This window comes from Mesoplodon bidens (assembly GCF_964165515.1).
Source record: "Mesoplodon bidens genome assembly, chromosome: 14".
Lineage (NCBI taxonomy): Eukaryota > Metazoa > Chordata > Mammalia > Artiodactyla > Ziphiidae > Mesoplodon > Mesoplodon bidens.
Window position 1 is genome coordinate 40,817,377 of NC_138170.1, and position 15,937 is coordinate 40,833,313.

Genomic DNA, 15,937 nt, shown 5'->3' on the forward strand with positions numbered 1-15,937 from the left:
TACTTAAAATTTTTTCTAAGATAAATTGTCCCTATTAACCTTTTAATTTTCAGAGTTCTCCTTTGATCAAAAAAAAGTTAACCCCTTTTCTAGATTTCCTAGGTGATCTAAACCTTAAAAAGTATTTTCCAAACTCTATCATTACACCATCTCTAATATAAAGCATTCCTCTTTTTATAAGCCACTTACCTTGAAAATGTCTGGGAGAAAAAGCCTGAAATAAGAAGACAACATTTCTGTGAAGAACTGGAAACTTGAATTATCAAAAGGATTTTATTTGGTATCTTTAGAGAAAATATAAAGCAAGACATACTAATATCAAAAGAAGAAGAATGGTGAAGCCATAATAATATACATCTGCCTTTATCTCTTCACTAAGAGTAAACTGGGAAATTGTAAGCCAAAATCCTGTAGAACTGTCTAATTCTGTGACCTCCATACCAGTTGAAGCAGTGTACCTGTACCAAGATGGAGAGCTTGACTTGTTGAACATATCTGGACTGGTAAAATCTTGATGCGGTTCATAAAATGAACTGGGGAACTGTATACAGCTGGATTTTTGTGGAGAACTTTTTACTCCATTCAGAAATTCTTGAGACTCACAGTATTTTTGTCTTCTCCTTGTGCTTTCCTATGAGAAAATACATATGTGTTTGTTAAGTTTGAGTTATCCAAGTGTTTATTTTGTGTACTCTATAAGAATACTAAATAAAATTTGTTACACAAGATCAAGTTTTTGTGTACTTTTTATTTTTCCTGAGAAGTTATTTTTAGGTTCTTGATTTAAAGCATTTATAAAGTACTTACCAGCATCAAATGACCAAATCTGGTTAATTAATTTGATTGATTGGTTCTTTTAAACCAAGAAGTAGGCTATTTCTTAAATAATTTATAATCTAAAAATAGGGTAGAATATGAAAAAATGAGTTTTTTGGCAAGAAAAAGAAAAAGGCTTAATCTTATGGGGGATAAGACAGTAATAATTAGAAGGCTTTTTGGTCGGTAATAATTAAAGATACTAGAAGCACTGGAGCAAGATGGTGGTGCTGTGCACCCACAGACTGGCCTTAGCCAGTGGCCTGCCCCCTGTAGCCTCCTGCCAGAGCACCAGAGATTCACATCTTCCCATAACAGACCTGGAGAAGACAGCTGGTAAAAATCTTTATTTGTCCAGAAGCTTATCTAAGAAAAGATGCTCACCCTAATCTCCTAAGCAAAAGGGAATCAAGCAGTTTATACAAATTACAGTTTCACTGTGTCAAAAGAGATGTCTTGAAGGCTCTTTAGCTTTTCCATTAAAAAGAAATCTATAAACTACTCTTTACTGCGTGAGAGCTAACAAAGTCACATGAATGCAATTTTCCTAAAGTTTTGTCAGCTTAATTCACTAAAGGCAAAATGAGTTAACGGTTACTCCAGTAGGCCCATAAAGCATTGTTCTTGCACAAGGAAAAAGAAATACACCATCAAATCATATTTCTAAAGGCTGAGAGCCACAGGCAAGCTAACCTATGCTGCATTTACATATGTTACATGTAGAAGTGGATGATCTAGTTAATCCCCGTCTAGGTAAGAATAGAAGTCAAACTACTAAAATTTCAAGACAGAATCATCTCTTGTGTGACCTAAATACCTTATCTCTCTTTAAGCAACAACAAATGATGTCAAATGGGAAGGCACTCATCAAAGGATTTAACCACCAGCTGTCTTCAGTTTACTGAGAGCTCTGATGGGGAGAGACAGTCTGGCCAGGGTTGGAAAACTGTGGCTCATTGGCTAGCTGCCTGTTTGTGAGTAAAGTTTTACTGGTACATAGCCCTACTGATGACCATTGCCTTGCACTAAGCAAGGGACAGCAAAGAGGCAGCAGCTCACATCCTCCTTACTAGAAAACATCAGTCTTAGTAATCAACAGAGAACTACTAGACAAAAACAGCAAGGTTAGATCACACAAACCAATGGGATCTAACTGATATCTATAGGGCACTCCACCCCAAAACAACGCCCAAAACAGAAGAGTACATGTTCTTTTCGATCGCAATTGGAATATTCACCAAGATAGACCATATCCTGGGGGTTATGAAATAAACCTTAACAAATACAAAATTATACAAAGCATGTTCTCAGATAATAATATAAATTAGAAATCAGTAACAGAAAATCTTTAAACATTTGGAAATTAGACAACACATTTCTAATAACCAAGACATCAAAAGAAGTCTCATGAGAAAGTACAAAATTAAAATACAATATATAAGGATTTATGGGATGCAGTTAAAATGGGACTTAGTAGGTCATTATAGCATTCAATGCTTATATTAGAAAAAATAGAGGTTTCAAATCAGTAGCCTAATCTTCCACCTGAAATAGAAAAAGAAAAGGAAAATACACCTAAATCAAGCTGAAGGAAAGAAAGAACAGGAAAATCTTCAAACATTTGAAAATTTTAAAAAACTCCTGAATGGGTCAGAGACCCAAGAGAAACTTAAAAATATATTGAACTGAATGAAAATCAAAATGTATCAAAATATATGGGACATGGCTAACTGTTAGAAGGAAAATCTCTAATACTAAATACTTATATTAAAAAAGAAGTCTCGGGCTTCCCAGGTGGCGCAGTGGTTGAGAGTCTGCCTGCCGATGCAGGGGACACGGGTTCGTGCCCCAGTCTGGGAAGATCCCACATGCCGCGGAGCGGTTGGGCCCGTGAGCCATGGCCGCTGAGTCTGCGCGTCCGGAGCCTGTGCTCCGCAACGGGAGAGGCCACAACAGTGAGAGGCCCGCGTACCGAAAAAAAAAAAAAAGTCTCAATTCAATAACTGAGGCTTGTTTCTACCTCAAGCAACTAGAAAAAGAGAAATACATAGCAGAACGAAGGAAATACAAATAAAAGCAGAAATCAATGGAATTGACAAAACAAAAATAGAGAAAACTCAAAAGCTGGCTCTGTGACCAATAAAATTGATAAACCTGACCAAAAAAGAGGGAAAACAAATTACTGATATTTGGAAAGAAATATTACTATAGGCTTCATTCCATTTAGAGAATTTAAATAAAGGAATACTATGAACAGTTCTACAAATAAAAATATAACAGCTTGGATGAAATAGACCAATTCTTAGAAAAGCACAAATTATCAAAAATAACTCAAGATGAAATAGATTAGGGGGTGGTAAACTGTGGTCTGCAGGCCAAATCCAGCTCAACACCTGTTCTGTAGAACCTGCCACCTAAGAATGGTTTTTACATTTTCAAGTGGCTGGAAAAAATACTTTGTGACACTTGAAAATTACATGGAATTCAAATTTCAGTGCCATAAATGTTCTGCTGGAACTCAGCTATACTCATTTGTTTACCTATTTGTATATGATGCTTTTGCACTACAATGCATAGTTGAACAAGAGAGACCATATGACTTGTAAAACCTAAATATTTACTGTCTGGCTCTTTATAGGAAAGTCTGTCCACTCTTGAAATAGATAATCTGAATAGTCTTAGTAAAGAACTTGAATTCATAGTTAAAAAAGGAAAAGAAATCTCTAGGCCCAGACGGTTTCACTGGAGAATTCTCTAAAACATTTAAAAAGAAACACTAATTCTATTCAGTCCCTTCCAGAAATTAGAAGATGTATCAACTCATTTTATGAAGCAAGCATTACCTGATTCCAAAACCAGAAAAAGACAATAAAATAAAAAGAAAACTACAGACCAACAGTCTTCATTAGAGATGTAAAAGTCATCGACAAAATACTAACAAACTGAATCCAATGACAAATGAAAAGAATAATACGCCATGACCAAGTGGGGTTGATTCAAGAGATGTAAAAGTGTTTCAGTATTCACACATCAATCAATGTCATCCACCATAGTAACAGTATAAAGGTGAAAAATCATATGATCATATTAATAGATATAAAAAAGCATTTGACAATATTCAACACCCATTCATAATAACTCTCAATACACTAGAAATGGAGGGGAACTTCAACTTGATAAAGAACATCTACCAAATATCTACAGCTAACATCATACTAAATAGTGAAAGGCAAAAAACTGGAAGAAACTCATATGTTCTTCAACACTACATCCATACCTCAGAATACTACCTAGCAATAAAAAGGAATGAAATATCAATAGATGCAAAATTTGCATGGATCTCACGGGTGTTACGGTAAAAGAAATAAAGCCAATCTCAACAAGTTACATAGTGTAGAATCTGATTTATACTGACATGCTCAAAATGACAAAACTATAGTGATGCAGAAAAGACCAATGCTTTCCATGGTTTAGGACTGGGGAGACAGTGTCACTATAAAGCAAAATGAATAAAGTTACCATTATCAGGAATGGATAAAGAAGACATTAAAAGTATAACAAGAGAATATCATGAACTACATAGTGCTGAAAATTTGACAAGTTAAATGAAATGGACAAATTCCTTGAAAGATCAAATTACCAAAACTGACACAAGAAGAAAAAGAAAATCTAATAATCACTATTATCTGTGATAGAGGGTAAATTCATAATTTGAAATTTTACTACAACAAAACTCTAGACCTAGATAGTCTTCTTTCTAAACTGTCATTTTTATGAAAGGCAAATCTTACTGAGACATTTTCTGAAAATAGACACTTCCCTCTAATGTAACATATAATGACTGGAAAACAAAACCATACAAGGAAGTTGAGAGAAAAGAAAACTTACTGACCACTATCTCTTATCAATGTAAATATAAAAATCCGTAATGGAAAAATAGCAAATTGAATTCAGTATGACAAAACATCACGACTAAATGGAATTTATTCCAGAAATAAAATGTTAACATTCAAAAATCAATGCAATTCATTATACTAGTAAAGGTGAAAAATCATATGATCATCTCAACACATCCCCCAAAACAACTTAATACCCATTCACGACTAAAATTTATTCTTCAACAAACTATAAATACAACGAAATTTCCTCGGCCTGATAAAGGGCATTTAGGAAAAACCTACAGCTGACATCATACTTAATGGTGAAAGAATGAATGCTTTTCCCCCTAAGATCAGGAACAAGGATGCCCACTCTCATTACTATATTGAGTAGTCAGTATATATTAGGATATTAGTATATATTAGTATAGTATTAGAGGTCCCAGCAGGTGTAATAAGACATGAAAGGAATAAATGAAAGGCATACATGTTGGAAAGGAAGAAGACTCTATTTACAGACAACATGATTGATGATGTAGAAAATCCTAAAAATACAAAAGAACTACTAGAACTAATCAGTGAATTTTAGGAAGATCCCAAGACACAAGGTCAATATACAAAATCAGTTTTATTTCTATATACCAGGAACAAATAACTGGAATATAAAATTTTTGAAAAAATGACATATACAATAGGATTAAAAACCAAAATATTGAGAAATACTTTTAATAGAAGATGTATAGGTTATCTACACTAAAAACTACAAAACATTGTTGAAAGAAACAAATGGAGAGAAGTATCAGGTTTATGCATTGGAGAACTCAATGTTGTTGGGATTTCATTTCCCTTTAAACTGATCTTTAGATTTAGTGTAGTCCCAATTAAAATCCCATTGTGCTGTTTAGTGGGAACTGGCAAGGTGATTCTTAAATTTTATGGAGGGGACCAGGAACTAAAATGGCCACGGCATCTTTGAAGAAAAGAAAGGGGCTGAAGGACTTAAACTACCTAATTTCAGAACTTGCTATAAATCTACAGTAATTGATACAGTGTGGAATAGATTGATAGAAAAGAGAGTCCAGAAATAGACCCATGCTTATATAGTCAGCTGACTTTTGAAAAAGGCTCCAAAGAAATTTAATTAGGAAAAGGAAAATCTTTTTAAGAAATGGTACTGGGGTAACTGGCTTTCAATATGGAAGGAACCTCAACCCCTATCTCACACCATACCCAACTGATTTGAGATGGCTCATAGACCCAAATATGAAAGCTAAAACTATAAGCCTTCTAAAAAATATATAGCAAAATAACTTTGTGACCTTGAGGTAGGCAAAGATTTCTTTACAGAAAAAAATAATAAATTGATCAGTTGAATTTCAAATAAAAACAAATACTTCCTGCTCATCAAAGACACTGTTAAGTAAATGAATAGGCAGGCTGCACACTAGGAGAACATATCCACAATATAGACATGGGACAGGAGACATATGTGGAATATATAGAGAATTCCTACAACTTAATAATAGAAAGACAATCATTCAAATAAAAATGGATAAAACTTGAAGAGACACCTCACAAAAGAAGGTATATGCATGGGCAGTCAGCACAGGAAAAGGTGCTCACAATTATTGGTCATCAGATAAAGATAACTGGAATCACCACGAGAAACTAATATACACACGTTGACTAAAATTAAGACTGACAAACACCAAATAGTGGGGAGGAGGTGGAATAACTGGAACTCACATACGTTACTGATGGGAGTATAAAGTGGGAAGTATTTGTCAGCTTTTTATATGTTTAACATATATCTGCCCCATGACCCAGCAATTCCACTTCTCAGGACAAACAAAACATATCCATAAAAGGACTTGTGTCAGAATATTCAGAGCAACTATATTCATGGTGGCTGGAGACACGGGCAGCCCAGGTACCCACTAATAGGAGAATGGATATGCAAATTATGATGTAGTTATACAATGGAAGGTTGAAAAAGAGCACTCAAGAATATCTAAATTTTGTCACCAAGCAATATTTGTCTTTAATTTTATAAATGGGAACTATAAAATGTGTCCTCTTGAAGTAGATTCCTTTGTATCAATTTGAAAATAAAACAAAAAGGAAATGATGCTACTATGGTTTTATAACAGAATAAATGCAAAAGATTCCTATTAGTACTAAAAAAAAGCATTTTTCTCTCTAGATAAACTTGTATGCTTGCTAGTTAGATGAGAAATGCCTAACTTGTAGGCTTCTAATTTTTGCCTTGGCTGCCAGGAAGTTCAGAGCCAAATTCAGTGCTCAGTTTCATGATTAACATCCCAGCTGCCTGATTAACCAGTTGTTTTTTTTTGGGGGGGGCGTGGGGGGAGATAGAAGATGGGGGCATTATCTTGTTCCATATTGTAAACTACCTGAAACCATTTGGAGAAAGCGATGTTGAAATCATATAAAACGTTAGCCATTTTGAGAAAAATGTTTTTTCACTGCAGATAGAAATACCCTGTATGCTTCTCGTCAAAAAAGGTTAAATTAGGAAAGACTTTTGCTGTTGCTTGAATGAGGCATCTGCTAAAGGTGAGTCACTAACCAAACAAATGATCGGATGATATAAAAGTACGTCATTTTTGAAATACAACCACAGTGACAGGGACCCTCTCACATCTGTTTATGAGTTAGACTGGAGGAGCCAACGTAACAGTATGGAATACGGTGAGTCCCTCATGGATCGTAGATGGCATAACAAATTCAAGTGCACTTCGTTAGATTCTCGGGCTAAAGAAAGAAATCAGATCTGCATGCAAAAATGTGCTCACTGTCATTCTGTTTCTATGATAACTGGTTTTGGCTGCTTTGATTTTATCCACTGGATAGGATATTTTCTGTCCTTTCTCATTTAACAAAACTGTACAACCTTGGCCCTCAGGAGAAAATAAAAGTCTTTATTCCCAAAGGGCATATTCTAATATAGTATTAAGGGAAACAACAACAAAACGCCTCTCACCTGCGCTGTTTCACTGTTAAACAACCCAATCAGCTTCTCCTCCTCTTGCACTTTTCTCCACGTTGCACAGGACTCAGCACTTTTCTCACTGTGGCCTTTTTTTTCTAGTAACCTAGTTTGCATCTGACTGACTTGCTTTGTTGCAGCCTTTCGTGAATCAACCTGTTGATACAGAGTAAGTAATAATATATAAGGAAAACTTCTGACACTTGTAAAAAAAAAAATGCATTCATGTCCAGATTCTTGAAAATTTTATACTTGCCAAGCTTTGAAAAAGGAAGAAATAAAGAGGAAACCAACAAATGGAAATTATAGAAAAGTAAGTAGTTGGCAAGATCCAGGCCTCTTCTCCTCAATAGGACAAGACCAATAAAAATTAGTGTCACTGTCGTGCACTCTTTAGAAATTATCTCTATAGATAACTTGCTTATTGAAAACAGCATTTTTACAGAAAACTGTCACATTTGAAAACTGCACATGAATTCATTATTAACCTTTGCTGGGAGTGGATCCAGGACATCTTTTTAGTTTAAATTCTTATTAATTAGAATCTTAGTTTTCCGAAGTGAGCCTAATTAATGTGAACATACAAAAGGAGCTTATGATGTTGCTTACTTTTTTATACAGGTAATTTAACCTTTGAGCAGATGAATAACAGTCCATGTCATCTAATACTGTGTACCAGTATCAGAGGTTAAATTCTACAACAAGCTTGCTGTCTCTAAGGTTTCTTTTTCACACCATGCTGTTATCTGGGGGATGACTGACTCTCAATAACCTTGAAGTAGACACAGAAATAGAAGGGCAGATCCCACAGTACAGTTGGAAGATTGAAAGCCACAGTGAAGATCCTTATGTGAAGTATTTGTTCAGCAGCTTCATGTTTACAGCAGCTCAAAGTGCCGTCACCTTTTTTCATGGGTTAAATAGGGGGCAGAAGATAGGAACAGTACAAGGGGAAATAATGGAGTAGCCAGTGCCAGACTAGAGAATGAATTACATTGGCTGGGCAAGCAGAGCCTTAATTTGTAGTCTCTCAACTTTTAGCTTCTATTGCCAAGTGTGTTCACTCCTTCCCTTTAAAATATGCTGGTGTTTTGTGGCTAGGTTTAAGCTGTCACAACACCATTCTTTATTCACCCCTCCTCCTGGATCCCAGCTTCTCAAAGGATAGCAAAGCCATTGCTTCTTAGTAACCTGAAAATTGGAAATGCTTTCTCGTCACTCAGGGGTTCTTTATTTCTACCACTCAACTCTCCCCAACTCCTAGGAAAATTCATGTGTAACCACCTTCTGAGCCAGTTTTCCATTGAAGTTATCTTGGTAATAAATGCCCATCATACCACTAGTGTGAAACAAAGTGTTTCCCAAGGCTACTGTACATAGTTCTATCTTAATAAAACGTTGGCTTGCCAATCATTATGAAATGTGTTCTGTGACAGAAAGGATTAGTTGAGATATTGAGAATTTTAGTGCCTCCTATATGCTAGGCACTTTAGGTATAACAGTTTTTGGTCTGGGAGCCTCTGATGTACAAACAAAATTCGGTCTAATGTATTCAGTCCTCTCTGAGGCCTCCTGGAAGAGACAATGCCTCCTGGATTTGCTGTCAGTTGGCTGGATGGTTAAGTTGTGCTGCCATGAGCACTTCTAGCTAATAAACAAAATGATATCCAATTTATGGAAAATTTCTATTTCTAGGGAAACTTCTAAAATGGTAAGAGTGAAGTGGGATCATGAAGTTTAACCCTTAATTGTGAACAGAGTAAAACTTTTTATCAAAGATAAAAAAGTAAATATAGAAGACACTCTGGGTATCCCACATAATCAAATAGAAGGATACTATCCAAATGTGTGTCACTTTCCAGAAAGTGGCTATTCAAATAAGGTAATTTTTATTTAATTCTTCATTGGCACTTCATACTGTTTTACAAAATAAGGAATACTTTTGGACTCCTAAAATTCAATAAGCAAAAATGTGCTTATAACTAAGAATTTATATTCTTTTTCTCATACAGAAAAGAAATATGAAGACAACTTTAATAGAATTATTTTGAGAATTAAAGCTCAAGTAAGAATCCTGTAAGCTTTTAAGTTCAATACAAAGATTACTACTACCAGTAATAATCGATTCACCCCTGGATTTGCTATACGAACCTCAGATTCAGGGTGAATGAAGAAACAAACTTTTTCTTGTCTGAAAGGTAGGATAGCTTGAACATTTTAACTATGACCTACAGCTACTCCTCTGCCTTAGTAAAGTGTTCAGGAAGGATGAGCGGCTCACTGTGCTCAGGTGTCTATAACATTACAAAATGGATTCACGCATCAGAATAAGGAGGGAGATACTGGTAAACTGATAAAAGGATCCACTACTGGCTCTTGAGGAAATGGCTTATTCAAGGGTTGAATTGAGGCCTCCAGTAATGCTGGTTTCTAGCTTGGCTTTAGCATTCTCATCCAGGAATTCTGGAGCTTTAGCTCACCTCAATAAGCATTCTTACTGAATATGGTTTCCTTCAGTGAATTTTGGACATTACATCCCAGTGGATGGCATAAACAGACTGAGGTAGCCCTGATGATAAGATTCTTCTAATATGACAATGCCAGAGCCTTCAGAACTACTAGAGAGTAATATCAGCTATACATAGTATCATTTTGATTAAGGCAAATGTCCCAAAAGATCTGCATTTCAGGAAAAAATATCAACATCTCTACTACCTTGACAAAAAGTTCATTTCCAATTGAACTCCAGTAACAGTATTTGGGGACTTCAAGAAGAAGGTTCAGTTTATAGGGAACAGTTTACGATGCCTAGTAAAACCCAGTATTGGATAAATCCCTCTGTTTTTTTTTTTTTTTTTGCAAAAAGATGCTGTAAGTTTGCTGAGATTCTTATGGTGATGTGCTATTTTATAATACCTAACCAAAACATATTTTTGTTATAACTACTAAATTTAAAAGGCACAAACCACTTATACTGAGGGAAATAACGCTTAAAAAATTAAACATTCATAACTTTCCTTTGAATACTGAATCATAGAAACATTTTATTTATCTAACTATGCATGTTTCCTGGTCCACTGACTTCTTTTTAAGTATCTTTATCCAAAAAGTACAGGTCCAGAGTTCATTATTTATTGTTAAATAATTAGATCCATGTATAGAGTAACAAGAAATATCTTTAGCTACTAATGAGGGGATTCTGTCTAAAAAGAGAGAAATTTGGGGCCATGTGATTGATATTCATTCTGGACTTAAAAATGATTTTTGTTATGGAAGCAATCAACTGTGGAAACTATCCTTGATCATTTAGGAAAACTGAGTTCAGGACAGTTTATATTATCATACTGTGCATTTGATCATTTTCAAGTTTGGTTTTTGCAGCATTTCAAAATCTGTCAACTTAATTTAAAAATAAAAAGAAATTTAAGGTGTGGTCACATATGGTGAACCTATATAATTATCAAATATATTAGTGTACTCAAAATACTACAGAAATAAAGTCATTATTCAGTAAATATTGATCTGCTATGAAATATATCTCTGATTCATCTTAATGTCTATATACTGAGGCTGATCATATTGTTAACAGTAATTAGCTAAAGTCTTAAGAATGCATATTATTCTTAGTGTTTTCTTTTTACTCATAATCAAAGTGCTCTAATCAAAAGGGAAGAATAAAATATTTTTTTTTTTTTTTTTTTTTATTAAGTTTATTTATTTATTTTTTTAATTAGTTTCTGCTTTATAACAAAGTGAAATAAAATATTTTTGATTGAGGCTCACTGGAAAAAAATGTTTTATGTTCTATCTCTGCATATAAAAATGGTTTCGCAATAAACATCCTTTGAATTTGATGAAAATGAAAATTCTGGCGGGTAATAATTAGAATTTTATATCAGAGGATATAGCTATCAGTTTTTTAAATGGCTTCTTTTATATTTCAATTAAGTTTATGAAACTGAAAAACTACAAAAAAGGAAAAAATCTACTTAAATTAGTGTAGATTAAGTGCTGGCTATTATTGCAAGGGAAATACTATGTCAAGGAAATGGCTCTTTGTTTTGTTGCAAAAGTGGTAAAAACACAAAAGTCAATAAAACTGTTAAAATAAGTCTCAGTAATTACCAAGATCAAAATCCAGTGGCTTTTTATTAAACATGAACTTTTGTTCTGCCTTCTGCAATACGTAAATAGTGCTGACAATTGGTTTGTGAGGCACTTGCTACAATAAAATGTAATTGTATCATGAGAGAAAGGTGACAATCAGGAGATCATGAAAAAATTACATATTCTCACTGGTAGTTAATTAGCCATGCAAAACCTCCTCAAACAGATATTCTCTTCTATTAGGAATGATTACTATGCAGGCCTACAGATGTCAATACCACAGTCATTCAAATACTTCTTTCCCTACTAATTGAAGGTTGTAAAGCTCTGGTGCCAAGGTTTTGCTTCCAAAGAGCTAATTTATGACTAGAAGGATATTTTATGTCTTCAGTTGCAGCAGCTACAAAATTCAGCAAATCAGAACCATCTGTGCACTGATACTTGACTCACCATTCATCTAGCAGCCTATCAGTCACATTAGTTTGCATCCTGCATTCTTGGCTCATGAATACTTGTGATGATCCAAAGTTCACAAGAAATATTAAAAATGAATGACATCCTGACCCTACCTTAATGTACATGCATCAGGAAACAAAGCCCTCCTTTTTTTTTTTTTTTTTTTTTTTTGCATATGGGCAGTGTCAAGGCAGGATTAGACATTTAGTTGCCTGTTCAGTAATGTTGTTGATAGCAGTCTCAGGCTTCTCCCACCTTCTTAAAAAATGTTTCAAGTTCTAATTCTTTTGTGTTGTTTCCAGTTCTAATTTTTTTTTAATGTTGCTGTGAGGGAGTTAGTTGGAAGATAAAGTGGAAGGTATAACTTTAAAAAATAACTTTTTGCAAAAAAGGATTGTTTCTATAGATTGAAATATCAGCATGTACAAATATGCTGGTAAAATTTAAGAATATTATTACCACCAACAAATTATGGCCAAGAGTAAGCAAAAACAGAGGGATGACTAAAGAAAATCTGAAGCAAAGCAGCAAAAAAAAGGTTTCCATGAATAAAGCTGGTTTCGCCTTTCATATCTTACCCTAGTCCTATCTCTATGACATCAGTGACTGCTTTATTTCTTTAATAATACACAACAGGCCACAGATCCTACTATTTTTCTCTTAAAGACAACAAGTCAAAGGAACCTTCAATAAAATTTTTCAGAGCTCAGGGGATATAAGAATTAGATATAAGTAAGAAACAGGACTGTCAGACTCATTTTGACACCTAAAACAACTTCATTTGGTACATAAGCTTCACAGAAGGTCATAACTGGATTCCAGGGACTGTTACTTACCTTTTGATTATTTGGAGTACGCACATTTAAGCTCTCTCCTTCAGGGGAAAATTCCAGTGGTCCTAAAGGTATTCCACTTGGGTTCAGAATTTTCTTGAGCATTTGATAGTTTGGCTTTTCATCATATGCTAAATTATGAGCACATACCAAATACTGGGCTATTTCACCTGTGAAGTATTAAATTTTTTAAATGTCATTCATAATGGGAAAAAATTTCAAAACTCTAATATTCTCAAAATCTCTGTTGTTTTTCTCTTACACAAGCAAGTACATGCACACACATACACCCCCCTTGAAGAAACTAAGAATGAATAGTTTAACAGGAAAGTACTCTTTAAATGATATCCAAAAATGACTGAAATCTAGTGACCTACAGATTGGACAAGATGGGAGAAACTAGTGTTTTTTTTTTTTTAACATATCTTTGTTGATATGTTTACAATTCACTCATCAAAAGAAGCAAATTTTAAAAATTATAGTTAGTGATTTTGATTTATAGGGTGCAACTACTAAGAACTACATGAATAATATAACAGACCAGCCATACTTCACACTTTTTTTCTGAAATTTTAAAAACTCAGTTAAAAATAAATTTTTTGGGGCCTCCCTGGTGGCGCAGTGGTTGGGAGTCCGCCTGCCGATGCAGGGGATGCGGGTTCGTGCCCCGGTCTGGGAGGATCCCGTGTGCCGCGGAGCGGCTGGGCCCGTGAGCCATGGCCGCTGGGCCTGCGCGTCCGGAGCCTGTGCTCCGCAGCGGGAGAGGCCACAGCGGTGAGAGGCCCGCATACCGCAAAAAGAAAAAAAAAAAATAAATAAATAAATAAATAAATTTTTTGAAATTTTAAAAATTCAGTTAAAAATACTATAAACAAAAAAACCAAACAAAAACAAACAAACAAAAAATACTATAAACGTCCTTACTTTAAAGGAAGAAATCATTGCAAATTGTAATTAAGGCTTTGATTTTGAGATTACAACAGTTCATTTAGAAATGACCTTGAATTCTACAGTTTTAGCCATGACTGACTTTAGAATTTGCCGAACCTCGCTCAAGTCCTGCATACCTAGCTAGCCCAGTGCAATCATGCATAGCCTTTCTGATTTAGAGCACAAGGATGAGAAGTTGCCACCTTTTAATTTTTCTCTTCCCTAGAATGGTATAGTAACCTCCCCACAAAAAAAGGTTATGAACTACAAACTTTTAAATACAGTACAGGTAGAGTCAGTAACCAAAAATTAGAAATATAGCCACTTTACAACAAATGTAGTTTGCATTTTTGTTTCAGGTGGAGGTTGAATCTGAGGTATAAGTGATAATACCATACACTGTTTAAAAACTGGCCTATTTTCATTTGTTAACAGAGATGTTTATACTCCATAAACTAGTTTTTCAAGACTTTCCTCTTCAAAAACTTATTACTGACCCAGACACAAGTACCTCTTACTTTCTCACAAAGTTGTTTATATCCTATGGTGGGGAAATTGGGGAAGCTTCGTGGCTTGGCAGAACTGACTTCCTAAATCTTTGCTCCCTTCCAGGTCTACCTCCTTTCAAGTGGGGAATTGCAGAGACACTGGGTTTCACTCCCTACAGGGAAAAATTCCAAAAGGAATAGTCATCATCTCTCCCCGACAAGGAAAATCAGAGAGTGACCATTTTACACTGTATTGTCCACAACTATTTTCCAGGAACATAAGGCTATTGCGGCTAAAATGAAAACTCTTGGCTCCAGAGTTTTTTTGGTTTTTTGGATACTGTGGCAATTCTGCAACCTCCCTTTTTTCCTCTCTAATGTATAAGATGTCAAATTCTGTTATCTAGCACTCGCTCAACCAGATCTCTGTAACTAGGAAGTGCTGCAGCTTCATCACATTTATAACTCATGTTTCCAGAAGCCCTTTATGGGGGCATTCAATTCTTGAAGAGATGATCCAAAAGAAAAAAGATTAAAGTACATCCACTACCATTTTAATATGAATATTCTGTTGTTCTTTGTTCAAGATTGGTAAGCCCAGTTTGGTATATATTACAATTCTATTAACCAGAATATCCCAAATGAAGAAGAGAGCTGAATATGTTGGGGACACTTTTCACAAATCACTGATAGAAGACAATGGAAGACTCCTGGCACTCCACCAGCTGATAGTAGCTGTGCTGCAAAGCCTTCATGGGTCTGGGGTTTGAAAAAATGAGGTACCAGTGAGGTAGGAGAGGGAGAAAAAGAAAAGAGCCACCTCTGTTATGAATATATTATAAACCTGACGCTTAGATGATTGTGATATAGTACTGTTAGCCTTTCAAGATCTGGATTTATTATATTAAGTACACCTTTTAATTTACTAGCGTATTTCCAGAGTTATAAAACAAATGCTTTGAGTAGTATGAAATTATGATATTCTTGAATCATTTGCTTTTTAAGCTAGTGAAATATTAAGTATCATTACTATCATTTCAAGAGACAGAAACTTTTGAAACTATTATTGATATTATTACACTGAATTGGACATGCATGTCGCAAACTTCTCAGCTGTTTTATTTCATAAAATGTCTTAGTAATAAACCTTTTGTAAAATCGGATTAATTCTCATGCTAGCAATACCCACTCTCCTAAGCATAACCAACTAACTTAAGAGACCTTCAGTTAATAATAAAGTTTCAACATTTTGTGCTTTAGAAATAGAAATCTTCATTTTATAAAAGAATAGTATAGACCCAAACAAATGGTTTGTACTGAAAAAGAGGAGCCTGGCACTCCTCCCACCATTGCTCGTACCACTCAGATATTATATTTAGCAATAGCAGTATCCCAGAATATACACTGGTCCATAAGCAT

The 15,937-nt window shown here is 34.8% G+C and overlaps 2 protein-coding genes across 3 annotated transcripts in view; one reads left to right on the plus strand and one right to left on the minus strand.

Annotated features, from left to right (window-relative positions):
• FANCL (FA complementation group L) overlaps positions 1-310 on the plus strand; it is a 78,817-nt gene extending 78,507 nt beyond the window's left edge. Inside the window, exon 14 of the mRNA XM_081254628.1 lies at positions 182-310. Within this exon, the coding sequence (XP_081110754.1) occupies positions 182-223 (42 nt within the window). The 3' untranslated portion in view covers positions 224-310. The remainder of the gene's footprint in view (positions 1-181) is intronic.
• Positions 260-15,937, minus strand: part of VRK2 (VRK serine/threonine kinase 2) — a 97,668-nt gene continuing 81,990 nt past the window's right edge. For both annotated transcript variants that reach the window (XM_081254626.1, XM_081254625.1), the window contains exons 11-13: positions 13,104-13,270; positions 7,699-7,860; positions 260-631 (exon numbers count right to left, since the gene is read on the minus strand). In XM_081254626.1, coding sequence (XP_081110752.1) covers positions 287-631; positions 7,699-7,860; positions 13,104-13,270 — 674 coding nt within the window. In that variant the 3' untranslated portion in view covers positions 260-286. The remainder of the gene's footprint in view (positions 632-7,698; positions 7,861-13,103; positions 13,271-15,937) is intronic.